The sequence below is a fragment of the Plecotus auritus genome (genome assembly GCF_963455305.1).
Source record: "Plecotus auritus genome assembly, chromosome: 4".
Classification (NCBI taxonomy): Eukaryota; Metazoa; Chordata; class Mammalia; order Chiroptera; family Vespertilionidae; genus Plecotus; species Plecotus auritus.
In genome coordinates this window covers 134,734,932-134,762,179 of record NC_137775.1, presented here as the reverse complement: position 1 = coordinate 134,762,179, position 27,248 = coordinate 134,734,932, and the positions used below count along the sequence as shown (strand labels likewise).

At 45.2% G+C, this 27,248-nt stretch overlaps 1 protein-coding gene across 1 annotated transcript in view; it reads left to right on the top strand.

The window, feature by feature from the left end:
- The window catches only part of SVOPL (SVOP like), a gene marked incomplete at both ends in the record, with an annotated part of 65,121 nt that overhangs the window by 2,952 nt on the left and 34,921 nt on the right, over window positions 1–27,248 (top strand). The window contains 10 exons of the mRNA XM_080664854.1: window positions 1,161–1,232; window positions 5,387–5,511; window positions 9,545–9,608; window positions 12,584–12,709; window positions 13,733–13,861; window positions 19,263–19,336; window positions 21,848–22,053; window positions 22,841–22,952; window positions 23,736–23,817; window positions 26,350–26,439. Coding sequence (XP_080520980.1) covers window positions 1,161–1,232; window positions 5,387–5,511; window positions 9,545–9,608; window positions 12,584–12,709; window positions 13,733–13,861; window positions 19,263–19,336; window positions 21,848–22,053; window positions 22,841–22,952; window positions 23,736–23,817; window positions 26,350–26,439 — 1,080 coding nt within the window. The remainder of the gene's footprint in view (window positions 1–1,160; window positions 1,233–5,386; window positions 5,512–9,544; window positions 9,609–12,583; window positions 12,710–13,732; window positions 13,862–19,262; window positions 19,337–21,847; window positions 22,054–22,840; window positions 22,953–23,735; window positions 23,818–26,349; window positions 26,440–27,248) is intronic.

The window sequence follows — 27,248 nt, the reverse complement described above, 5'->3', positions numbered from 1 at the left end:
AAGAAAAGAGGCAGAAAAGCTTGCCATTGACAACTACCATCTTTCAAAAACAGAAGGGCATTTAAAACAGAAGTTATTTATTACCAACGATCAGAAATAAAATTATTCCAGGATAAAAAGAGCCCTGTATATGAATGAATTTAGATCCATGCATGTGTATCCCCGTGTCCTGTTTTTACCACTTTGCGGGGGACTGGTTAGATTGCGCTGTGGCGAAGCAGTGTCCCAGGCCTGGCACTTAGAAAACACTGGCCCCTCTTCGTCTCTTCCTAGAAAGGACAGTGCACAGAGGAAACGCATGGCTTTGGTCATCCAAGAATAGACACGATGCTGTTGTTTTCAGTAGTTCCCTGTGGAAGAAAAGCATCTGAGTCTTCCTTAGGAAGAGTAAGGAAGAGAGGGAAAGAGAAAGCAACGCAGGCAGCAGAGAGAAACAGATCTTCACGGGAAAAGTGTTGAAAATGCCACCTCCCACCCTTCTTCTGATTTCCCTGGGAGCAGCCAGCCAGCAATCTTACTGGAAGGCAAAGCAGTGAAGCTTGGAGCTGCCAAAGGCATAGACATCCGTTTACAACCGAGGCTGAGCTAAATGCTGGCATTCTATCCAGGTTCTTGAGTTTTCTTTAGGGAAAGACATTGTGAGAACAAGTAAGGAAATGAGGTAGGTTTGTATTTGATTTGAAGAGTGTTTCTAAATGAGTGGTTGGTTTGGTGTTTGTTAAAAGTTTATGTTTATCTGTAATACGTAAAGGAGACTGCTTCTAGAAGTCTCAACTGTGTGTAGAACTGGAGCATGAATGGAGGTTTTTTTTAAGTTATTAATATGGAAATTCACAATTACACATCGGAGTTGAGTAGGGTCAATACCATCATCTTGAATCAGAGGGAAAGCAGTTGCCTGTTCTTCCCACCCGTTTCCACCTGGTGGCAGTGTTTCCAGGTGTGAAATCTGCCAAGGAGAAGCATCAGCCTCAGAAGCCCCAAACAGGTTCAACAGGAGTCAGGGGAGATCTTCTTGAAAACCTGTCTTCACTCCACCCCGTGCATAGTTCTAGTCTACCTGGGATTGAGGTGGATGCGCGCTTAATGCATTGAATTACCAGGTCATCACAACTCTGCTTCGAGGATAAATTTTTCTCAAACCCCTTCCCCCTCCCCAGATGGTGTTTTTTGGCTACATGGTCTTCAGCATCCTCTTTGGCCTCCTGGCTGACCGATATGGCCGCTGGAAGGTAGGTTGGCTTTGAAAGGTGATTTGCAATTTTCTTTGTGTGTTGTTTTGTGGCCATGTCACCACTGCTTCTCTCTCTCTCTCTCTCTTTTTTTTTTAAATGAGGCTTTTTAAAAAATATGTATTTTATTGATTTTTTACAGAGAGGAAGGGAGAGGGAGAGAGAGTAAGAAACATCGATCAGCTGCCTCCTGCACACCTCCTACTGGGGATGTGCCTGCAGCCCAGGTACATGCCCTTGACCGGAATCGAACCTGGGACCTTTCAGTCCGCAGGCCAACGCTCTATCCACTGAACCAAACCGGTTAGGGCACCACTGCTTCTCTTTAGCGGACATTTCTCTATCAATACCCAAGATAGAAAGTGCAGAAATGCCCTCCTCTGACATCACTTGCCTGAATTCCAGGCCTGTCTTCTCACTTGCTCATCTTTCCTGAAGCATCTGGCCCTGTACTAGGCCCCTGTGGTCCAGGTAGGGTGTTGGTGGATGTGCATAGGGAGAACATGTTAGAATGTGGAATCTGCACAAAGAAACATAGCAGCTTCACATTAGTTAACTTTGAAACTGAGCCACTTACTTATGGTCACACACATACTGAGATTAAACATTAAATCTATGTCTTCTGATTACAAACCCAGGTCTCTTCTTTTCTTGTCGGTTTTCTCATGGGAATGCCTCTCAAAGCATAAACTCAAAGGGAGAGGCCCCAAAGCAAAGCATTAACAGAATTGGCTGTATGGAAGTACACAAAATAAATATCACAGACTCTTATAATTTACATGAAAACGCAAGTGTCTTGGAGCTCTCTCTAAGGAGCACACCCGCGCCTTTCTGCACCCCCTGTCCCAGGCGTATTTTTCTTGCCTCTTTTTCCCAAGCTCCAAAGGCCCTTCTTTCGCCTCTGTAACTTATTCCCTGAGCCCTTGCAGCCCAGCTGGCTCACTTCTTCTACCTCTGTGACTTTATAAATAAACTCTCCTTTGTTCTTGAAACACACACACACACACACACACACACACACACACACACACGAAAAAGCCCCCACCAGTATTTAAAAAAAATGTAAAGAGCACAGAAAGGCATTTACAAAAGAAGTACAAATAGTTAAGAAACCTTGAAAAGCATTCAGTCACAGGAGTTGTCAAAAGCAAAATTACATAGTGTCAAGGAAAGAAAATTTCCATCTGCAAATCTGAGAAAGAATATTATTGGGACCTTATTGAGGGCTATAGCCAAGAGCAAAGCTTCAAGAAGCCTGAAACTGCTCCAAATCTGGAGAAGTGAGTGGTGCTCCTAGAGGCAGAAAAGTAGGCAAAAGCACATTTGGCACCTCAGGAGTTCCAATTAGGGTGCATACACTTCAGTATTTGAGAGTTTTACACCAAATGGAAGGAATGCATCAGAAAGATAAGGTTGGGTCATCATGGTGCCCCTGGAAAGAATGTATAGGAAAGATAAGGTTGGGTCTGGAAAGAATTAAACTGCCTTGGAACTATTTGAGATGCATATTTATGTGGATATTGAGAGAACAGACAATTTTCTGTAATCATTGACCTTTAATTTTGAAATTCTGCAGAAGGTGTGGAGGCTAGCCCCCATGGTGTGTGCCTTCGTGAGGAACTTAAGGAGGCTCATGGTTCTCTCCTTCTGAAGCAACTGTCTATATTCTCAAAAGCCAGATATAATTTTTTTCTTTTTTAAAATATATTTTATTGATTTTTTTTATAGAGAGGAAGGGAGAAGGATAGAGAGTTAGAAACATCAATGAGAGAGAAACATCAATCAGCTGCCTCCTGCACACCTCCTACTGGGGATGTGCCCGCAACCAAGGTACATGCCCTTGACCGGAATCGAACCTGGGACCTTTCAGTCCGCAGGCCGACGCTCTATCCACTGAACCAAACCGGTTAGGGCTATAATTTTTTTTCTTATCTAGTCTATTTCAAACATCAAATTCAAAAGGAATTTTTCTCTAAGAAACCTACACATGTATGGATGCCCTCGCATACTATAGTTTTTCTGACCATCGGTTTGGCAGATCAAGAACCTTGAGAATATCCATCCTCCTCACCTGACAATTGTCATTCCAGAAATCTAGCTAGCAGACTGCTGGATTGAGCGTGGGTTTAGATAATCGGAGAACTGCAAAGATTTATGCACATTCATCATCACAGCTCATTTTTATAGAAAATGTGAAGTCACTTCAATATTCAATAACAGGAAAGGCTTATGCATTATATTATATGTGTTATAGTGCATCTTACCAAGGGAATATCTTATAGCCATTAAAAATGGGTTTTCTGGCCCTAACCGGTTTGACTCAGTGGATGGAGCGTCGGCCTGCGGACTCAAGGGTCCCGGGTTCGATTCTGGTCAAGGGCATGTACCTTGGTTGCAGGCACATACCCAGTGGGGAGTGTGCAGGAGGCAGCTGATCGATGTTTCTCTCTCATCGATGTTTCTGACTCTCTATCCCTCTCCCTTCTTCTCTGTGAAAAATCAATAAAATATATATTTAAAAAAAAAAAAGGGTTTTCTGGCTCTGGCTGGGCAGCTCAGTTGGTTAGAGTGTCATCTCAAGAAACCAAAGTTGTGGGTTCAAGCCCTGGTCAGGACACATATAAGAATCAACTGAGGAATACATAAATAACTGGAACAACAAGTCAATGTTCCTCTCTCTCTGTCTCTCAAAATCAATTAAACTTTTTTTTTTAAGAAACAGGGAAAATTGGATAAAATCATGTTAAGAGTATTTTCTTTGGGTTGGAGAATTAAGGGTGATTTTATTTTACCAGCAAATAGTTTTTTTAAAAATACACTTTTTATTGATTTCAGAGAGGAAGGGAGAAGGAGGGAGAGATAGAAACATCAGTGATGAGAGAGAAACACTGATAGGCTGCTACCTGCATGCCCTGCACTGGGGATTGAGCCCATAATCCGGGCATATGCCCTGACCAGGTATCGAACCGTGACCGACTGGTTTATAGGTCGATGCTCAACCACTGAGCCAGGCCGGCCAGGTTCTTTTTCTTCCATATTTTCTATTATGAACTTATGTTATTCTTACAATTAGAGAAAAAAGAAATACCTTAAAATTTCTCCTTATACCCAACTCCCACATAATGCTTCCTGTGCTCCTGACATCCTTGTAGCAGGGAGGGCACATTTCTGCATTCTCAATGCAGTTGGGGAATTTCAAAGAATGGTCTAAATGGGCCCTGGCTGGGTAGCTCAGTTGGTTAGAGCATTGTCCCTATACATCAAGATTGTGGGTTTGATTTCCAGTCAGAGCACATACAAGAGTCAAACAATAAATGCATCAATACATGGAACAACAAACCTCTCTCTCTCTCTCTCTCTCTCTCTCTCTCTCTCTCTCTCTCTCTCTTTCTCTCTCTCTCTCTTTATCTCCTTCCTCCGTGAAATAAATAAATAAATAAATTTGGAAAATAATTATGAAAACAAAACAAAACAAAAGAATCGTGAGTGAAATAGGGGCTCTAATAAATGTGACAAGTCCAATGAGCAAAAGTAACCACACAGGGTGATGTGATCATAAATTCCTACCTGGGTAGGTCATGGTGGGCAGTCATGCTTTCAGCCTGTAACTTCCTTAAGCAAGCCCTGTCCATTGTTCCTGGGCATCTAGGTACCCCCCTTTGAAATACCAGAGTAATCCTCTTTCCCAGATCCCTTGGTGACAGGGGCAAATCACAGGCACTCTCAATGAGCACAGAACTATCCTGCAATCCAACCTTAGAGATTTCCCGCCTTGCTTTCCCCGACCTCCGTGGAATCTTCCTTGGGTTCCCTCCTTAATTCCAAATGTATAAAAGGAACCGCACCGCTGTCATTCCCCAGAACATTGGCGATCTTGCTCCCCAGCAGATGTCATTAATTTGCCTCAGATAAACTCATAAAAATTATCTGCGGGGTTGGAGGTTCTTACATCCACGGAATGTCTGGGCTTTCGGACAATATAGAGTATCACGGTTGGTCTTTGATGATTGGGGGAGATCAGTGAGCTCGCTGTAGGCCAGCCCCTCAGAGGAGCAAACACCTGGATGGAAATTAAAAATTACCTTCGGAAGTGAGGGTCCCCCCATCTTCTATGGAAGCAGGTCCCATTAATAACTTCCTTTTTGTTGCTTCAGATTTTGCTCATCTCGTTCCTGTGGGGAGCCTATTTCTCCTTGCTGACCTCGTTCTCTCCCTCGTACATCTGGTTTGTCTTCCTGCGGATGATGGTGGGCTGTGGCGTGTCTGGCCATTCACAAGGGTAAAGACTTCACCTATTATTGTATTATTATTATTAGTAGTAGTAGTATCCTTACTTATGATTTATCTTTTAGGCAATGAGGGCTGGTAATACCATCAATAAGCTGCAAATTTATCAACTTCACTTGTGCGAATTATTATTGAACTTTTTGTTTTTAAGTGATGGCATCTTATTTTATTAGTTGCTATTGGCTCGTCCAAACGATGTTTGATGGTCAGGCTAGCAGACTGCTGGATTGAGCGTGGGTTAACTTTTTTGTTCCTAAGGTTGCTCATTTTTTAGATAAATACTATTTTGTTAGACTAAATGCTAAATAAAGAGTGGCATATGATGTCAGAAACAAAAATGTCCACCCAAACACAACCTATTCATTTCTTGAATTTGTTGGAAGAGTTCAGTTTGACCATAAGCACCTGGAACATTTAGGAATGACCGTTTAAAAGTGCTATTGCCTGCCCTAACCAGTTTGGCTCAGAGGATAGAGCGTCAGCCTGCAGACTGAGGGGTCCCAGGTTCGATTCCGGTCAAGGGCATGTACCTTGGTTGCGGGCACATCCCCAGTGGGGGGTGTGCAGGAGGCAGCTGATCGATGTTTCTCTCTCATCGATGTTTCTAACTCTCTATCCCTCTCCCTTCCTCTCTGTAAAAAATCAATAAAATATATATTAAAAAAAATAAAATAAAAGTGCTATTGCCCTATAATTTAAGACTTTGTCAAATGAATTTGCAGAGCAGGGCACGCGGCAATGAAAGATACACTTGGATGAGTGTGCAGTATCGTGTGTGTGTGTGTGTGTGTGTGTGTGTGTGTGTGTGTGTAAGGGGTGGTGCTAAATTTTCAGCCATTTGGGAGCCTCCCTTAAATTAACAGGGCCTCTCAGGCTATTCTCTCCTGGGTGCCTGGGAACAAGTGCCCTTAGAATATATTAGGAGACTTCAACGCACCTAATTGTTACCTTAAAGTGGTAGGGAAGAAATTGTTCTTTCCTGGGGCATGAGTTAAATATCACTTGTGCTTCAGAGCCCTGGAGGAGTAAAGTTAGTGAAATTTTAAAGCGTGCCCCAGAGGACACCCAATGAATGCTCACGTTAAAAACTAAACCCTTGCTAATAACTGCAGTAGAGAAGAACAACTAGAAAGATGATGGGATATGAGTTCATATATTCTTCTATTCACAGAATTAATACATACTTAATTAGAAACTGTGCTTTGACTGTCATTAGTCGAGGGAACTATCTGCTCTTGGTGGTATTTTAATTTCCAAAGTGTATTTTAGAAAAGCAAATCAGACTTGGGAAAACATATTTCCAACATTTCTCTTGGCAAAAGAGATAGGCTAATACCTCTTAAATAGTAAGAGATTCTGAAAATTCAATAACGTTGACTTCCAATAATGTTGGGCATACAAGTGTTCATATAACACCAGGAATAAAAGTATAAACAGAAGAGCAGTCTTTACGTTTACTTCTTGTTTTCTTATGTGGATCTTAGCTGTATTAATCTAAAAATAAAAAGCCACAGTGACAGGCAACATATGCTCATTTGAGCCAAGAAAATAGGTATTCAGGAAGCACCAATCTCAGCAAAAACCCAGGGTTCCAATTGGGAGCTGAAGGCAAGGGCATATTTATGAGAAGGGGAAGGGGAATTATTACGTGACTAGAAAGAAGGAATTTCTATGGCTGAAGATAAGCTAGGGAAGGAATTTCTACAGGTGCAGATACGTTGACATAGTGACTAATTCTGAAGAATGACTTTAATTTTCTGCTTTCCTGTTATCTCTGCAAGCAGTTATTTGGAATACAGTACTGCTTCAGGCACAGTCCAAAGGTCATTTTACCCATTTCTAACATTCCAGAGGTTTGAGAAGACATGCAAGGTGGTTGTCTGGGATGGCAGCTCGGACTCCATTTTGTTTGTTTGTTTGCTATCAGAAATGATATCTTTTCCATTGATTTTTAGAGAGAGTGCGAGGAAAGGAGGGAGAGGGGGAGAGAGAGACAGGGAGAGAGAGAGAGAGAGGGAGAAAGGGAGAAACATCGATGTGAGAGAGACACATCGATTGGTTGACTCCCGCACTCGCCCCAACCAACAATCAGGTGCGTGCTCTTGACCAGGAACTGAACTCTCAGCCCTTGAGTGCATGGGCCAATGCTCTAGCCACTGAACCACAGAAGCCAGGACTCCAACTCTATTTGGAAGTGGCTTCGTTTATATTATTTTTTACAGCTGTAACAATTATATTTTGATGTATGATCGTCTAGGCGCAGGCATCCTCAAACTACGGCCCGCGGGCCACATGCGGCCCGCCGAGGACATTTATCCGGCCCGCCGGGTGCCTCTGCCTGTCCTGCTTAGCAGCCGACTCGTCCCGGGCCCGCAGTGCGCATAGGAATTTGTTCATAGTTTTTTTTTTAAACTATAGTCCGGCGCTCCAACGGTCTGAGGGACAGTGAACTGGCCCCCTGTTTAAAAAGTTTGAGGACCCCTGGCTAGGGGCTTAATCACAAGGAAAAACAACAGCCTGTAATTATTGGAATCGAGAGTCTAGGTTAGTGGTCAGCAAACTCATTAGCTCAACAGAGCGGCAAACCGTGGCTAGCGAACCTCATGTGGCTCACGAGCCGCAGTTTGCCGACCACTGGTCTAGGAAACTCTTCTGTTTTCCTTCAATGCTTGCACTCACTATTTCTGACAAAACTTCACTTCTGACACCAGCTGTGTGGATTTTTCCCACACCAACAAGTCTCTGGCACCAGCTGGAGGCCCTACAATTCATTCTGACGCTAACCAGAGTTCGTGCGGTTCCCACAGATTAAAGCCCCACTTCGCACACCACGTGCAAGTAACAGAGCCTCAGCTTAGCCACAGCTGCTGGCTGACTTGGCTAAAATTGGAAGTTCCCACAAACCCCTTCTCAAGTTTGAGAATTTGCTCGAGTGGCTGGCAGAACCCAGGAAAGCAGTTTACTTACTATTGCAAGAGGATTGTTTATTACAAAGGCTATTTCAAAGGATACAAATGAACAGCCAGATGAAGACATACCCAGGACAAGGTCCTGGAGGGCCCCGAGCCAGGGAGCCTCCACCCCTGTGGAGCTGGGGTGCGCCACCCTCCCGCACACGGCTGTGCTCAGCAAGCTGACGGTCTTTGAACGCCACACTGCAGACTTTTATGGAGGCATCACTGTGTGAGCATGACTGAGGATGAACCCACTTTCCAGTCCCTCTCCCCTCTGGAAGATGGGGCAGGACCAAGCATTCCAACTTTCTAATCATGGCTTAGTCTTTCCAGGGGCCAGCCCTCATCGCAGAGCCTTAGAGTTCCTCAGTAGAACAAAGGATGGTTCTACTGAGGCAGGAAAGTAGAATAGGGAACAAAGGCCTGAGGCTCTACCCTCCCCTTCTCCATTTTGGCTGGAACATCACAGACATGACCTTCACTGACCACCTGTTCCTCTTCCCCTCTCCCCAACGTCTTGGTTGGGAGGACCAAAAAGAAATCACTATCCGGGGAGGAGAGACAAGGATGAGCCGGGTAGGCAGTCACCCCACCAGCGTCAGAAGCAGAGGATCACCCCTATGCCCACCTTGCCCACGTTTAACAAAAAACTCCCACCCAGACACCACCAGGGTGTCTCATTCTCCAAGGTCACCCACTCTCACTTCTCAAGCGAGTACTATCACTTTAATAAATGTACTGTGCTTTGCTAAATCTTCCTGTCATGCTCTTGAATTCCTTCTTGTTTGGTGACAAGGACTTGGATCCAGTTGAGGCCTCCGTTTGACCTCCCCGGGTGCTGCCCGGCATCACTGTCACCCAGGACATTTCAAGGGTTTTAGGAGCGCCCTTGGTGTCAGGAGACCAAAGACCCACTATTTGGGAACAATAGACACATGTCTTACCATTTCACGAGGATGAATGTCCATGTTTTCTCAGTCTTTATCTCTGTGACAAGAAAAATTATAACTGTTCAAATGAGTTATTTGGTTTTCTAAAAACAAAATTATGTTTTCTCCCCTTCCTGTGTAGGCTGATCATAAAGACTGAATTTTTGCCCACGAAATACCGAGGCTACATGCTTCCCTTGTCCCAGGTAAGGTAAATAGGAAACCTACCCAGTCTTCTGCACCTGGAGAATACGGGGCTCCAGGGTTCCTTCTGGTTGGCTGACTGCCCTTAGAGTAGGTCCACGGTCTGTTGCTTGGAATGCTGGGCAGCACAGGCCCAGTTCCGAGTTCCCTGAGCCAGGACTCTGTCACCCACAGCAGCGTTTAGAGCACAGCACCCCCTTCCTCAACAGCCAGGGAACGGCAATGGCTGATCTCACTGGAATGACAGGAGCCCAGGAACGCATCTGCAATGAACATTCTCTATGGAGGGACATAGCCACCACCCTTTTAGGGCGTCTCAGGCATCTCACCTCCCTCCCCAGGATACTAGTGTCTGTCACTGACCCCTGCCTGGGGGACCATGCCATGCTGCAACCCCCCTGATGAGCCATTTGTCCTTGGGAGAGGATTGGGATGCTTTCCAGCCCCTCAGGCCCTGCTGGCCACTGATGAGAGGCCACGGCAACCTAGGTGCCCTGGTCCCGCCTTTGATGCCATCCTTGCCCAAAAGCACTGGCCTTTCTGAGGTCCCAGGAAAAAGACAACAATAAAGTAGTAGGATATTGCTTTCACATTTATTTTTAACTAGAAGCCCAAAGCACAAAGATTCATGCCAGAATGGGCCTTCCTTTCCCTGGCTGCTGGCACCGCCTTCACATGCTGCCCAGAGGCCCGGAGCGGCCAGGGATGGTGTGGAATGCCTGCGTCGCAAGCTTCCCGCCCCGCCCCTGGCCACTCGGCGCCTGTGTATGCAAATTAACCCACCATATTTGTTGGGTTAATTTGCATACTCACTCCCGATTGGCTGGTGGGTGTCGTGAAGGCACGGTCAATTAGCATGTTACTCTTTTATTAGGTAGATAACTGTCATTATTTTGTCATGAATACTTTTCAGAAAACGTGGTTCCTAGTGACCTGACATCATTTTCCTAAGAAGTTCAAATATGAGCTTCTCAGTGTGTGTGAGTTTTTACTCATTGCTACTACACAGTACTTCCCAGTCTTGGTGGGGATTACAAATATTTTTAGTCATGTTATATTATTATTAAATTAGAGGCCTGGTGCACAAATTCGTACACGGGTGGGGTCCCTTGGCCTGGCTGGAGATTGAGGGCCAATCGGGGCCAGCTGGCCAGGGAGAGGGACCGTGGGAGGTTGGCTGTGCGAGCACACTGACCACCAGGGGGCAGCTCCTGCATTGAGCATCTGCCCCCTGGTGGTCAGTGCACGTCATAGCTACTGGTTGGTCATCCGGTTGTCCGGGTATAATGGTCGCTTAGGCATTTATATATATAGATTTTTCTGATACTAAATTTAGGCAACAACAACAAATTAGAAACCTAACAAACAGTAAATAGTTCTTTACATTCCCCCCAGATTTCTTCCTCTGATCTTTGTTGAGGTGGACACACACACTTTTAATACTTAGGGGTTGGGTTTTACATTTAACATGATTTCCTTGGTATGGTCCTGCTCAAGGTCATCTGTGGGCGTTGCTTCTTGCACCTGCCACTCAGTCCTTAGCATGCTTCCTGGTTATGCATTCTCCTTGCTTGTCTTATTTTCCAGGTCTCCCTGGGTCATCTAATTTACTCCAATGTGTTTAGCTATCTATGTACGTATGACCCCCCCAAATCTTTATCTACCACCCGGAGCACCTCCTTGAATTTCTGACCCTGGTGACCAGTTACCTGATAACAACTTGAATATCCTACATGTTCCTCAAATACAACATTCATAGAACTAATCTATTTTTCTTCTTCCTCTGAAGACTCTCACTTACTTTCAGTTAATAGCAAATCCTATCCCTTCAGTCATCTGAGTCACAGACTCAAGAACCATCCCTGGCCCCTCCCTTCCCCTCACTTCCATTCAATGAATTGCCAAGCCCTACTGATTTGTCCCCTATAATGGGCCCTCAACCACAGTGTCCATCAGTCCTGTCCCCTTGACCTCCAAAATGTGTGTCATATCCATGAGCTAAACTTTTTTTTTGCCATTTCATTATTAAGATCCTCTTCAATGCCACATCGCCTGTCCCCTGGTCTATGCAATGGTTTGTTACTGCCCTTCGTATCCATTGTCTCTTCAGAAAGGTTGTCCCTGATCACTCAAGTCTCCATCACATTACTCTTTTTTTTGTAGCCCTTATCACTTCCTGAGATAATCTTGTTTGCATTTTTCTAGTAGAATTCCTTGGTGATGAAATAGTCACCCCTAAGTAGTCCCTCAAGGAATCTTTTAGGATATTATCCTCTCTCCATCTCTGTGAGGTGGAATGGAACTATCGTTCATTCTCCATTTTCCAAAGTGGAAATAATGTTCAGGCTGAACATTCAGAATTGTCCTAATTCCCAACCAATGGGGCCTGGTCGTAATTGGCTGCCATGTTATTCATTGATATAAAATGATATCCAAGTTATATATTTAGTGTGAAAAGCAAAGTGTAAGCATTAGTTATACTACGTGACCATTTGTGAAAAAAGAGAAGAGCATAATACTATACTCTTATTAGCTTGTATATATTTAGAACAGCTTTAGGAATATGTAACAAACTGAACACAGGTCCTTCCCGAGGAGAGAAATTGGTGGCAGGGAAGTAGAAGAGAACCTTTTTATAGTGTTCTCCTTTGTACCTTGAGTTCTGAACCAGTGAATTACTTATTTGAGAAAATAAAAGCCAAGGTCTGGGGTCCCAGATCTTTAAAACTTTGGTGACATTATTGACCCTCAGTCTATGAGTCCCCCACTCAGGCTAGCAAACAAAGCCACGGGCAGTGAAGTCCCTGCCCCCAGTCAGCCAGGCCCTGAGTGGAACCAGAACGTGGGCTCCTCAGTCAAAGACCCTCTCTACATCTCACCCTCTTCCATTAGTAAAATGCTGGGCGGGGCAAATCCTGAGAGAGGAAGTCTGGAGCAGGTCTGAGAGGAGGGATTTCATCTTCCATTCTTGCCCCAGGTTTTCTGGCTTGCTGGCTCCCTGCTCATCATCGGCCTGGCCTCTGTGGTCATCCCCACCATCGGGTGGCGCTGGCTCATCCGCATCGCCTCCATTCCTGGCATCATCCTCATCTTGGCCTTCAAGGTGAGGAAGCTCACTGGGCTCCCTCCATCCTTCCCTCCAGTGGTCCAGTGGCCTTTTGGTCCCTTACCCACCTCTCTCCTTTATTTAAGTATCCATCTCAGTAAGCATTGTGGCAGGGCCTGTCTGAAGGTGTGAACGCACAGAATGTGTCTGGGGAGAGCAGGTAGGCTGGGTGGCTGGGGTGAGAGGTGCTGGGGGAGGCTGGGGAGACAGGCCTGTGTCCAGATTAGAAAGAACCTCACAGGCCAGGGGCTCTGGCGTGTGAGAGGGGTTCTGTGCTGGGAAGCTGGCTCAGGGCTGGGTGGAGCCTGGGCAGCAGAGGGCAGAAAGGCAGTTAGAAAGTGTCAGGTCACCACCGGTGGGAGATGAGGAGGACCCAAGCTGCCCATTGGCTGTGGGAATGGGGAGCGAGGTGCTGCCTGGGGAGATGTTTTCCTGAGGAAGCACCAACCAGCCTGGACTAGGTGTGAGGCACCACAGGGAGGGAGCAGGCCAAGTTGATTCTCCAGGTCCCAGCTTCCGTGGAGACCTGTGCTGTTGCTGAGTGTGGTGTTCAAAGTATTCAACAATCAGGGCGGTAAGGACCTTGACGTTCAAGAGGCCCTTGTGGGTGCTGGAGGTGCCTTCTGCGGTGATCTGTTGCATTGTGGGGAGGTCTTGGGATTCCTGCAGCGGACTGGGGTGGCAGAGCAGTGAAGGGGCACAGGGGGCCTCGGGAGGGGATATTTACCGATTAGATAAGAATTTCATTGTATTAACAAGTATGCTGAGCCAAGTTGGAATTGAATTCCCTGTCAGCCCGCTGTTGTCTAAGATGGCACTATGATAAGGAGAATGCAACCTTTTTTGTTCCAAGTCAACCTGGGATGCAAGAGCGTGCCTGCTATGTTGTGTGCCTTTACGTTGCCACACCCTTTTCCCTCACTGGAAACTGGGACGGTGCAGTTAGTACGTGCAGACAATAGTCGTGTCCCTGGGTTCATAGCAGCTGCAGCTCTCATGTTCTTTGTCATCTGTGCCCAGTTTATCCCTGAATCTGCTCGGTTCAATGTCTCCACCGGGAACACTCAGGCTGCCCTGGCTACGCTGCAACACATCGCCAAGATGAACCGCTCGGCCATGCCTGAGGGGCAGCTGGGGGAGCCCATCCTGGTGAGTGCCCAGAAGGGAGGTCTTCTCCCCACGTGGGGACCACCCGGAATCCCCTTAGTCGTGGGAGGCTGGCGGGAAGGGGGCCATAGCTCTCCAGTCCTGCCCCTGGAGGGAACAGCGACAAGAGCAGAGTAGATGGGACTGGATCCAGCTCCACCAGGGAGCCCTGGTCAGTTACCTACCTCCACTTCCCTCATCAATAAAATGGGCATAGCCGAAACCGGTTTGGCTCAGTGGATAGAGCGTCAGCCTGCGGACTGCAGGGTCCCAGGTTCGATTCCGGTCAAGGGCATGTACCTGGGTTGCGGGCACGTCCCCAGTGGGGGGTGTGCAGGAGGCAGCTGATCGATGTTTCTCTCTCATCGATGTTTCTAACTCTCTATCCCTCGCCCTTCCTCTCTGTAAAAAATCAATAAAATATATTTAAAAAAAATAAATAAATAAAATGGGCATAATCACACCTACCTTGCCGAGGTAGTCACAGGATTGGCATCATTGTTTACAGGTGAGAGATTGATGTAACATTTAATTTTCTTGTACTGGCCTCATCTTCTTTTGATATCAGTTATAAACTTCATTAAATGCTTTTAAAAAACACACCAAAATGTGGTGTTTAAATTCTACTGGTTCAGGACTCTCAGGGAAATCTGCATTCATTCCACACACCAGCCCAGACACCCTCTTCACCCACCTGCAGGTGACTCAGTCCCAGGCTCCTGGAGGAGTTCACCCGACCGCTCACTCACCTCTCCCGCCTTCTTCACCCGTCCAGCCACCTCAACAATAGTATCTACAAGACAGGAATGAGCCTCTTTGAATGTCTGCTAAAACTTGCCTACAAGGCATTTACACCTAATATTTATTTTGGAGTGGTGGGGGGCCGTTAGGGGGTGGTCAAAGGAGAAGTTTTAAAATCGAATTTAAATTTACATAAGGATTAGAGTCTACTTATGTTTAATACTTTTAATTGAGTCAATTTGGGTAATGCATATATAGTAGAAAATAGTTCAATTCATCTAGGTCTTCAAATTTATTCATAGAAATTGTTCCTAGTGTTCTCTTGCGAGTTTCAAAAAAAATCTGTGTGAGATTTTTTTCATTTTAAATATCATTTATTTGTGCCTTTCTCTTTTTCCTTGGTCTGTCTTACTAGAGGTTGGTCTGTTTTATTAAACTTCAAAGAGCAAGGTTGCTTTTTGGTTGTGCTCTCTTTATTGATTTTTTCGGTGGACTCATTAGTTCCTCCTCTTGACTTTGCTTCCTTTCTTGGCTTTTTATGTTCTCCTAACCTTTAGCTTCTTGAGCTCAGTACTTTGCTTATTTATTTTCAGTCATTTTTAATTTTAATAAACTATTTAGCTACATTTAGCAAGTTTTGTTACAGAGTAATTTTATTTCTATTTTGTAACTGTTAGGAGTTTTCTTTAACCAATGAGTTATCTATTAATAATCTTTTTTGATTCTTTGTTTCTAATTTAATTGCATGTTTTTGGTCAGAGGATGTTATCAATTATTTGGGATTTATTGAGACTTTCCTTTTGTTCTCTATATTGTATATATATATAATTGATTTCAGAGAGGAAAGGAGAAGGAGATAGGAACATCAGTGCTGAGAGAGAATCTTTGATAGGTTGTCTCCTGCACACCCCACACTGGGGATTGAGCCCGCAACCTGGATATGTGCCCTGACCGGGAATCGAACCATTACCTCCTGGTTCAGAAGTCAATGCTCAATCCCTGAGCCACACCAGCTGGGCTACATAGTGACTTTTTATTAATGTTCTATGTGTGCTTCAAAAAGATGTTTTCTTAAATCCTATATAATAAAACCCTAATACTCAAATCAACCGAATGTTGGAACGACCAGTCACTATGATGCGCACTGACCACCAGGGGGCAGATGCTCAATGCAGGAGCTAACCCCCCTGGTGGTCAGTGTGCTCCCACAGGGGGAGCGCTGCTCAATCAGAAGCTGGGCTCACGGCTGGCAAGCGCAGTGGCGATGGCCGGAGCCTCTCCTGCCTCCGCTGCAGGCGGTGGTAAGGAGCGAGGGGTCCCAGACTGAGAGAGCCCTGGACTGCGAGAGGGATGTCTGACTGCCAGCTTAGGCCCAATCCCTGGGGGGAGCGGGCCTAAGCCAGCAGGCGGACACCCCCTGAGGGGTCCCGGACTGGAAGAGGGTGCAGGCTAGGCCTCTAGTTAATTAATAAAAAAGAAAAAAATCCTGAGGTACTTTGAAGAGTAGGTATTAGTAGGTATTAATCTACTATCTGTGTGTTACTCAAGCAGAGAGATAACACCCACCTTAGGGATGGGGATGGGTTGGATTGAACCAAGACTTAATGTACTAGGGATGTGGAGAAGATATGACTGACCTGCTTTTATTCACATATTCTACAAATATTTATAAAAGCCTATTATGTGACAAACATTATGCTAGCTCTTGAGATATAAATAAATAAAACAAATGTATTTCCTGTCCCTAACAGAAAAAAACCACACATGTGCTCTCATTGACTATATATATATTCTTCTGAGACCTCTTGTGGATGGCTGTCTTCTCCTTGTATCCTTACATCATCTTCTCTCTGTGTGTCTGTGTCCTGATCTCTTTTTATAAGGAAATCAGTCATATTGGATTATGGTCCACCCTAATGACTTCCTTTTAACTTAATTACTTCTTTTAGGGCCTTATCTCTAGCCCTGGCCTGTGTAGCTCAGTTGGTTGGGTGTCCTCCCATGCACCTACAGCCAATCGATATTTTGTTCTCCCATCGATGTTTCTCTCTCCCCCTCTCCCTTGCTCTCTCTCTAAAAAAAACCAATTAGAAAAAAAAGCCTATCTCCAAAAAAGCCTAGTCACATTCTAGGGGTTAGAACTTCAACATGAACTTTGGGGGACACAATTCCCATAACAACCACCCTCCTCCTCCACCCCCTTTATATTCTCAGTACTCTCCATCCTCCACCCCCTCTTACATCCTTCTCCTTCCTTCTCCCACTCCTTCCTTCTGCATTCCTTCTTTGCCTCCAGCTCATAGCCCATCCATCATGCCCATTAAATGATCTTGTCCTCCTCACTCATCCATTGTGCAAGGCTCTGTGGCTGCAGAGATCCAAGCAGCAGACCCTGCCTTTTACAATCTGGTTGGAGCGAGGAGACTTATGTGGGAACGAATCAATAACAACAGAGCCCAGACACTTAGAACCAGGTGAGCTGTGCAGGTGACTGGGTGCGTGGGGGATCAGAGCAGAGAGGAGACCGTGAGGCATGGCAAGCCACCTTCAGGCATTGGTGGGGCATGAATTGAGCAATGAAGAGAGGAAAGAGGCCACCACAGGCAGGAGGAATGGTGTGAGCCGAGACCAGAGTAGGGATGTGAGGTGGGTTTGGTCACACGGCTGCTGTCAGAAGCCACGTGGAGGAGGCTGGGCAAGATGCTGTGGGCCGTGGAGCCTAGGCAGCTTTGCTCCAAAGACACTGAGATGAAGGCCTTGGGGACTGTTTGAGGAGGGGCCACACCATGGATGCAGGAGACGAGTCCACCCATTTGGATTGTAGCCAAAGGTTCCTCACCCAATAACTTTATTAGGATAAAATTTATAACTAATTGGGATACTATAAGACTCAGCGTTTTGAATCTCCAACAAACTTGAGGGGGTAGGGGACCACAATCATAGCTAAACCAAGGGGACATAGCAGATAGTTAGATGGCCAACACTCAGGACTGGTGCTCTGGAGACCTGGATTCCGGGCTGGGTCTGCCTTCACACAGCTGTGTGATCTTGGGCAAGTCACTTAATCTCTCTGGGCTGCATATTCTGTGTTGGACAAAGGGAAGATAGGACTAGATCGGAGGTTTCCAATGATGAGTAGTCAGAGCCCCAATATGTAAAGCTGATGGAAGTGAAGTGTCAATTGCTTCACTCCACCCACAATAACCTCCAGGTCCCTGGAGCAAAAGACCTCTGAATTCCTTCAAGCTCTTTCTGTGAGCAGGTGTGGCTCAGTGGTTGAGGGTCGACCTATGAACCAGGAAGTTACAGTTTGATTCCTGATGGGGATGTTTGCAGGGGTGGAGTGGGGAGGGGGGGCCGATTGATAATTCTCTCTCCATTGTTGATGTTTCTATCTCTCTTTCCCTCTCCCTTCTTCTCTCTGAGATCAATTAAAAAAGTGAGAGAGATCCCTAGCCAGTTTAGCTCAGTGGATAGTGTTGGCCCACGGACTGAAGGGTCCTGGGTTCGATTCCAGTAAAGGGCATGTGCCTTAGTTGCAGGTCCCCTGGCCCTGGTCAGGGTACATGCAGGAGGCAACCAATCGATGTGTCTCTCTCATATCGATGTTTCTCCCTGTCTCTCCCTCACCCTTCCACTCTCTCTAAAAATCAATGGAAAAATATCCTCGGGTGAGGATTAACAAAAACAAAGAGAGAGAGAGAGAGAGAGAGAGAGAGAGAGAGAAATCCTGGACTCCCAGACCACACTCCTGGTCTCTCTCAAGAGTCTTTTGATCCCAGGTCTATTTGTGAGAAAGGAGTAATTGGTTTCAGCTGAGAACCCCCAAAGCTTCTCTAACTTTACATAAAATCCATTACTGTCAATAATATGGAACTCATCCTCATTTATTTTTATGCAAAAGTACTTAATAGGTACTGACTGTGGATAAGAACTTTTGCTAATTACCCTAAAGACACAAAAAGAAATCGGGTGTTCTATCCTCTTATAAAATTTATGACATTTTTTTTTCTTATAAAAGCCTCACACACTTCATAAATGTTAGGTTTTTCATTTTAATGTTAACAACAAAGAATAACCCATCAATTTTATGGTTGTTTTCATGTATCCTCCTATGTTCTACCACACCCCTTGCCAGCACCGGTGAGAAGAGGACGAATGAAAGTGTTAGAATCATAAATTCCACGAGTTTGGGTACCTGCCAATGAAAATAAGTGTGCAAAGACTGATTGGCTGGGATGCATGTGTTAAAAATGATTATGGCAGGGGTCCTCAAACTTTTTAAACAGGGGGCCAGTTCACTGTCCCTCAGACAGTTGCAGGGCCAGACTATAGTTTAAAAAAAAACTATGAACAAATTCCTATGCGCACTGTGGGCCCGGGATGAATCGGCTGCTAAGCAGGACAGGCAGCGGCACCCGGCGGACCGGATAAATGTCCTCGGAGGGCCGCATGTGGCCCGCGGGCCGTAGTTTGAGGACACCTGGATGGGTTTGGGTGGGATGTACTCATAGGAATTCAGTGGTTATTTTACCTCACCACATCCCATGTTGTCCTTGTTTTAAAATATTTTATTCATATTTAATATCTAAAATACTAGATACATCTTTGCTTGTCCTTAACCCACTAAATCTATTCTGTTTCTCTCTTTTCACTACCCTAGGCTAAAAGAGGAAGGTTTGCAGACCTGTTGGATGCTAAATATTTGCGGACCACGTTACAGATCTGGGTCATATGGTAGGAATGTAGTTACTTCAGCCCTGGCTGGTGGCTCATTGGTTGGAGTATCTTCTTGTGCACCAAAAGGTTGCGGGTTCGATTCCTGGTCAGGGCACATATAGAAGACAATCGATGTTTCTCTTTCTCTCTTTCCCCCTTCCTCTCTCTCTCTCTCAAAAAAAAAAAAATCAATTAAACTTATCCTAGGTTAAGGATTTTTAAAATGTAATTATATCAAAATGAGTTTTATAGAAAGCCTATTAAAGTAAATCCACTCTGAATGCTACTGGGGAGAAAAAACACAAAAAAGACCCCAGCAATCTCATCTTTTTACTGATACCACCAACCAAAGAAATAAGTAAAATAACAATTTAAAAGAAGGAGAGAAAAAAAAGAATCCTAATTGTCCACAGTGTTTTTATTTTTCATCTCAACATAGGACCTCACTTTCTAACCCTTTGAAGTCTGGTTCACCATTACAAACCCACCTACATGGCCAAAATTAAAGACGGACTGTACCAAGTGTTGGGTGGATGTAAGGTAACAGGAACTGTTGCATTCACTGCTGATTAGAGTTCAAATTAGTACAACCACTTTGGAAAACTGTTTGGAAAAATCTATCACAGTTGAAAATATGCATATCCTATGGCTCAGGAATTCCCCTCCTGGGCTTATACCCAACAGAAATGCATACATACATTTACCAAAAGACATTTACATGAATGTCCATCGCATTATTTTATTTGCCACAGGCCCAAACTACAAACAACCCACATGTCCATCAATGACATAATGGATAAATTGTGTTATATTCATAAAGTGGAATACTATATACTAATGAAGATGAGAAAACTAGGAGTCAACACTTGACATAGCTGAATCTCACAAAGGTAATAACAAGCAAAGGAAGCCAGACACACATAATGCATATGATGTGATCCCACTTCTATAAAGATAGGAAATAGGCAAAACGAATCTTTAGGATTTGAATTCAGGACCATGGTTGCCTATCTGCCTTCTTCTGATATAATCATCATTAATAGGTTGATATGTCTCCCCTTGACACTTTAAAATTTTTTAAATACTGTTAATATTTGGAAATCAGCCAAATTAAAGCGACTTTAATAACAAGGGGAGACATTTTTATTGTTTTCTTTTTAAATATTTAATTATGAAAAATTTCAAACACGTGTGTAAGTAGAGAGGCTATCAGGATGAACTTGGATTCGCTCATCACCCAGATCTGACAATCATGGATATTCACCCTGATTAGCCTCAGCTACATTTTCCTGTGCTGAAGTATTTTCAAGCCCCAGGCTTCTGACATTTCATCCCCAGATATCTCATGGAGGCTCAACTACTTGAGGGAGTTTTCTTGATGACTACAATCCTATAATCACACTGACAAGAGTAATGATCTTCAGGTTACTCTCATCCAATACATGATTTCCTCTGATTGTCCCCACATGTCTTTTTTCCAGCTGGCTTTTGCAACCATTTCTGAAAAACCGGGAGGCTGATTTTTTTTTTCCTTGACCTTTATTGATGAACTTTTCTGTGTGTTATTTTTATATCTCATTAAAGACATCTATTAAAGAATGGGGAGAAAATATAAAGCAAACACAAAAACCGACTGTGGCTCATTATAGCCTGCTAAAGACACTTTGTGATAGGCAGAATTCTAAAGTGACCCCAAGGTGACCCCAACTCCTGCTGATGCCATCAAACACTAATTCAGGTGCTGATGTGAAGGGGCTGTGAAGATGTAATTGAGATCACGGGCCTTAAAATAGGGAGACGATTCGGGTTCGGCAGGTGGGCCCCATCGAATCACTTGCGTCCTTAAAAGTAGAGAAATGTCTCCAGCTGGGCAGAGAGCTGGAGTAGAGAAAACAGAAGAGGCAGAAGGAGAGGACAGAGAGACTCAAAGCATGAGAAGGTCTCGACCCCATGCTGCTGGCTTTGAAGACGGGGAGTGAGGGGAGCAGGTAGAAGCTGAGAACAACTGGTCAACAGCCAGCGAGGAAACAGGTATGAGTTCTCCGGCCCCACCGGGCTGAATTCTGCCAACCATCTGGGTGAACTTGGAAAATGGATTCTCCCCCCACAAGAAAGGCCTAGGACCCTGCCTACACCTTCATGTTTGCCTCTGAGACTTGGAGCAGAGGAGTCGGCCAGACCCAGAGCACTTCTGACCTCCAGAACTGTGAGATACTGGAAGTGTGTTGATTTAAGCCACAAAGTTGGTGCTAACTCGTTACAGCAGCGACAGAAAACGAATCTAGACTTCAAACTCCTTTACCGGGCCTGTGGGGTCCTCCTAACCCAGCTGCTCCTGCTCTTGCAAATCTGTTTCCCACTGTGTGGCTTCCGGTCCCCCAGTCCCCCAGATCTGTGAGCTGGGGTTTCTTCCCCGCCCCGCCCTCAACACCCCCCTCCCCACCCACCTTCCACCTGAAGCCCTCTCACATCTCCCTGCAGCTCTTGGTGGCACCCACTTTTCTCATGTCCGTCTTTTCTCACTCCCAGGCTGGGCATCTCTTTCGCCTACTACGGGGTCATCCTGGCCAGCACCGAGCTGCTGGAGCGGGACCTGGTCTGTGGTTCCAGGTCCGAGTCTGAGGTGGTGGTGAGCGTGGGGGTCTCAGAGGAGAGCCGGAGCCCCTGTTACTGCCACATGTTTGCCCCCTCTGACTACCGGACCATGATTATCAGCACCATTGGTGAAATTGCCTGTAAGTGTCTCTACGTATGGGGCCTCTCTCTGTTTTGGGTGGGGGACAGGCAACTCGGCCCCGGAGGGGAGAAGTGTGACCCTCCATAGACTTGGCTCCTGCTTGGCAGAACTGAGCAACTCCCCAGATCATGCTGACAGCCGCCCGTATGGTTCGGGGTGGGGAGAAGTCTGGAGGAGCAGAGCTTTGAATTATGAAATCCTGTCCATTTTAAGATGTATTTTTCTTCACATTTAAAAAATATTTTTTTATTGATTTCAGAGAGGAAGGGAGAGAGAGAAACATCAATGATGAGAGAGAATCATTGATCGGCTGCCTCTTGCACACCACACAAGGGGGAATGAGCCCAAACCTGGCCATGTGCCCTGATCGGGAATCGAACCGTGACCTCCTGGTTCATAGGTCGACACTCAACCTCTGAGCCATGCCGGTCAGGCTTTCTTCACATTTTAACATCCCTGAAATTGGAATGCATCTTGCAATGGCATGTTATATTTTAATTTGCAGTCCTGTTTCTGTCTTACTAGACATAAAATAATGGTAAATTTCAGTGACACCTTGAATTTGATGAAAAACCGTATACAACATTTAAAATATAGGCCTAGCAAAGTAGGCAATTTACAACAGACCTACATGGTAAGCACCTGGGCATGAGAAATCCTTTCTACACACCAGTGCTTGTCATTCTTGGACCCACGGTTTGTGAAGCTGCTTCTTCCTGAAATGAGGAGGAACCCGTGCCATCCTTCCGAGGTTCCAGAAATTGTCTTTGTCATTTGCTTTCTAGTGAATCCTCTGAATATTCTGGGCATTAATTTCCTGGGCAGACGGCTGAGCCTGTCTATCACCATGGGCTGCACAGCTTTATTCTTCCTTCTCCTCAATATTTGTACTTCAAGGTATTTTCTCTCTGGTTGCTTCAAAATAGTCAAGTTTTGTGCAGTGGTTTTAAGATGGGGTCTTCTAACCCATAGTGTTCATTGGGGGTCAGGGTCAAGTCTCTTTTACCAGGAGAGTAGAAAATGGGCTGCTTGTTTGTCTAGAACAGTGGTCGGCAAACTCATTAGTCAACAGAGGACAAACTGCGGCTCGCGAGCCACAGTTTGCCGACCACTGGTCTAGAATGCTCTTACCTGGCATCTACGCTGGTACCTCCCTCTTCCCACTGACCCAGCCCTCTTCAGCTGTCACAGGATATGGATACCACTATGGGACTACTCATTTCACTCACCCACATATTTAGGATCTTTATACCAAGCTTCTTGGAGAAATGGGACCCTTGTTGTTAACAAATTATGCTGACTATAAGTCAAGATAGTTTAGTGATATATAATATAACATAAAACAACACATACCTGTGGTGTGGAAATTCATTTAACTTTTAATTTGCCACCCTGGAGTGGCCTCAGTTATAATATAAACCACTTACTCTGCAAACTATCTTCACCATTTTGGGGGAGTGGGAGCCAGGCTAGAATGGCACACTTCGGGGAGTGGAGAGGTCAGGGAGTAGGATTGAAGGTTCAAGTCGGGCATCTGCTTTAGGACCCCCTCATCGGGCCAGCTGAGAAGCAGCTGGTCATCTGTGGGTGGGTGATGGCATCTGTAATGCACTTGGCCGGGGCCATAGAAGACCCTGCACGTTGCCTTTGGTAACTTTTCTCTTGCTTTCTGTTCCCTAGTGCTGGCCTCATCGGCTTCCTCTTTATGCTGAGAGCTTTGGTGGCTGCCAACTTCAACACCATCTACATTTACACCGCCGAGGTTAGTTTGGGGAAGGGTTGGTTCCTTCAGGGGGTGAGAGCTGAGCTACTTAGAGAGGATGTCCATCCATAGATAACACATCCCTGGCTTCTGTTGACTTTTGATGATTTTCTAAAAACATCCCATTAAAATGATGCCAGAAGGTTCATTTGATAGGGACTGTCCCCTGCCCCCTTGAGTCTAGTGCAAGCCAGTGTCTGAGAAGAAACTGAGGACCTCCTCCCTTCTCCTAGACAGCATTCATATAAAAACAACGCCCTGTCCTAGCACCATGCTTTCAGAGAAATAGGGGCCAAGCTGCATGTTGCTGTTAAAATGTAAAACTCCCGATTTCCCTCTTTTTGAAATCGGGATGTATTTTTCACCTTTATTCCTTTGAAAGGTCACACCCCCTTCACCTGTAATTGGCTGCATGTAGCTTACATTGAAATTTAATATAGTCTTTCTGAATTTACTGAACTGATACATCTACTATATGCAAGGCCCTGCCTGAGGGAGCTAGAGGCTCCTCTCATTAACCCTCACTTTAAAGAGCTAATATCCCTAGAAATGAGCAGTTTCTGGGGAGGAAACGTAGTATTTTACTGGTTTTGTCCTTCAGTGAGCTGGAGAAAGAAGTGCTGTCGGGACTGATGAACTGCCTTTGTTGCCATTCCTGGAAACGTGAAGGCTGTTCAGATTATAGACGTGACGTGTCAAAGTCATGAAAGCCACAGGGAAATATTCTCCCCGCCCAGATAAAGATAGGAAATGATGAGATATTTGACATATACTGAACACTTCATTTAAGTCCATTAACAACATCTTCTAAAATGATTTTGTGAATTTAGAATCGGTGTGTAATATGCTCTGCTTCTAAAGCTATATTTGCAATGTTCAGTTTAACATTTTGCAATGTTTTCATAAAGGTCCTTTCTAAGTATTTTTTTTTCCAGATACTTATTTTAAAAATCATCTATTTACTCTATCATCTATTTACTCTATCTCCCAGAATTGTCAAAATCTGAACAAAAGACTTTATTAATATTATATATAGAGAAAAAACATCACCATGTATCCAAATCTGTTATTTTCAGGTCCAGTCAGCAGCCTCATTTTCTAGAAAAAGCAAGCAAGCTCCCCTGAGACTACCCCCCCCACCCCCCTCTCCTATAAACATAGCAGTGGCCGCTGAGGCAGGAACGCATTTCATATTTCGCTTTTGCACTTGACAGATGGTGGCTAACAATACTCGCCTAGTAAAAGGGCTGCGTGCTTTGTTTTAATGAAATGATAAAAACTGGTTTGGAGTATTGTACAGTAATGAGAGAATTCTCCAGAGTTTTTAATCTCACTTGTTACATAACATTTGCTTTCTTATTCAACTTTTGCCAGTTCCTATAAGAATTCTGAATTAATAAAGTACAGATTAATGAGGTTTTACTCTAAATTTAAGAAAGTTGCAGAAAGAAAGTAGATTATGTCATGAGGTTTTGCAGTGAGAACATGGTGAGGGTGTAGCATGTATCTAGCACTGTCTATTTTTTTAAATATGTTTTTATTGATTTTAAAGAGGAGGGGCAAGGGAGGTAGGGAGGGAGAGGGAAAAGGAGGGAGGGAGGGAGGGAGAGAGAGAGAGAGAGAGAGAGAGAGAGAGAGAGAGAGAGAGAGAGAACACGAACGATGAGAGAGAAACATTGATAAACCTCCTGCATGCATCCCAACCAGGAATCAAACCCACAACCTGGGCATGTGCCCTGACTGGGAATTGAACCAGTGACCTTTCCGATGGCACTTCTTTATTTAAGGTTTCATAGAGTCACTACTTGGGAAGTATTTTCCTTCAGTAGAACCGCCCTTATGCATTTTTAGCTCTAAAGTGGAAATCTGTCTGATTCCAGAGCTTGCTTTTCTAAAATTATATTTTTAATATTCAATTAAACACATAGTTTGGCCCTAACTGGTTTGGCTCAGTGGATAGAGCGCTGGCCTGCGGACTGAAGGGTTCCGGGTTTGATTCTGGTCAAGGGCACATGCCTGGGTTGTGGGCTTGATCCCAGTATGGGGTGTGCAGGAGGCAGCCGATCAATGATTCTCATCATTGAGTTTCTATCTCTCTCTCCCTCTCCCTTCCTCTCTGAAATCAATAAAAATACATTAAAAAATGCATAGTTTGGAATTTGCTTAAAGGATAATTTCTAAGTGCTTATTCTTTCTGTGATAGTTATAAAGTTTAAAAATTCAAAGTAGTGTACCTGAGAAAATGAATGTCTTCTATATTCTATATAGAACATTTGGTATTTAATGTACAGGTGTGGACAAAAGTAGGTTTTCAGTTATGAGTATGCTAAACACAGTTTATTCTTATATTATTACTTATTATTGTATTATTATTAATAGTAGTATTTTTATGATTTATCTTTTAGGTAATGAGGGCTGGTAATTTCCCTGCTTTTGCCCACCCTTGCATACACCACAGCCTGACCTGGGGAGGGAAGGGCAGGTGAGAAAGAGGAGGCCTGGACTAACTGGTGCTCTGTGCCCTCCCTCCAGGTCTACCCTACCACCATGCGCGCTTTGGGGATGGGGACCAGCGGCTCGCTGTGTCGCATTGGAGCAATGGTGGCACCATTCATATCCCAGGTACACCCAGGAGTCTCTGCAGGAGGGTGGGCCTAAGGGAGGTGGGTAAAGGGACCCGGGTCCCTTCGGGGTAAGGGTGTAACCAGATTTCTGCTTACTCAAGGAGTTTTCTTGAGGTGCCGTTGTTCACTGTGTGGTGAATTTGGATAGGGAAGGAAGCTCAATTACTGCCCAAGCTCCCATCAGTCCCCAGCAGGGGTTGCACTGAGAGCAGGGTTTAGGTTTTGTTGGTGCTGTTGGGGGAGGATGCGGAAAAAATGGGTGACACTAGGGGCTTGTGCAGATGGATGACAATGGACTCCACCAGGGGTGCAATTGCACAACAGAGCTGAGGTACTGGGAGGTGGCCTCGGGCATGGCAGGCCCAGTGCTCAGGCAAATCAGACACGGGCTGGGGGGAAATCCAGGGCTGACTTGGACCCGTGGATGGGGCATTGTTTCGGGAGGAAAACAGGCAGATCTGGCGACCTGCGTGGGCCTGGTGCCTCAGAGGGCTAGATGGCTGGTCCCCCCTGCTCATTCTCTTTTGGCCACAAGAAATGGGAATCCACCTGAGCTGCTGCAACAGAAAAAGCCAGAGTGAGGCTGGGCCCTGGAGGGCCTGCTCCAGGCAGGGGGGCTGACAGGAACCCAGGCCCTGCCTCCTCAGGCCTGTCTGGGGCCCGTGGTCGCTCCTCAGGCTTTACACCCGTCTCCCTGAAGACCAGTGCGCTGGGCTAGCCTGCGTGTGTGGCCGCCCCACAAATCCAAAGCACATGTCCTTCCAGCCAGCCTCCAGAAGACAGTGATACCTCCCTGCATCCCTAGAA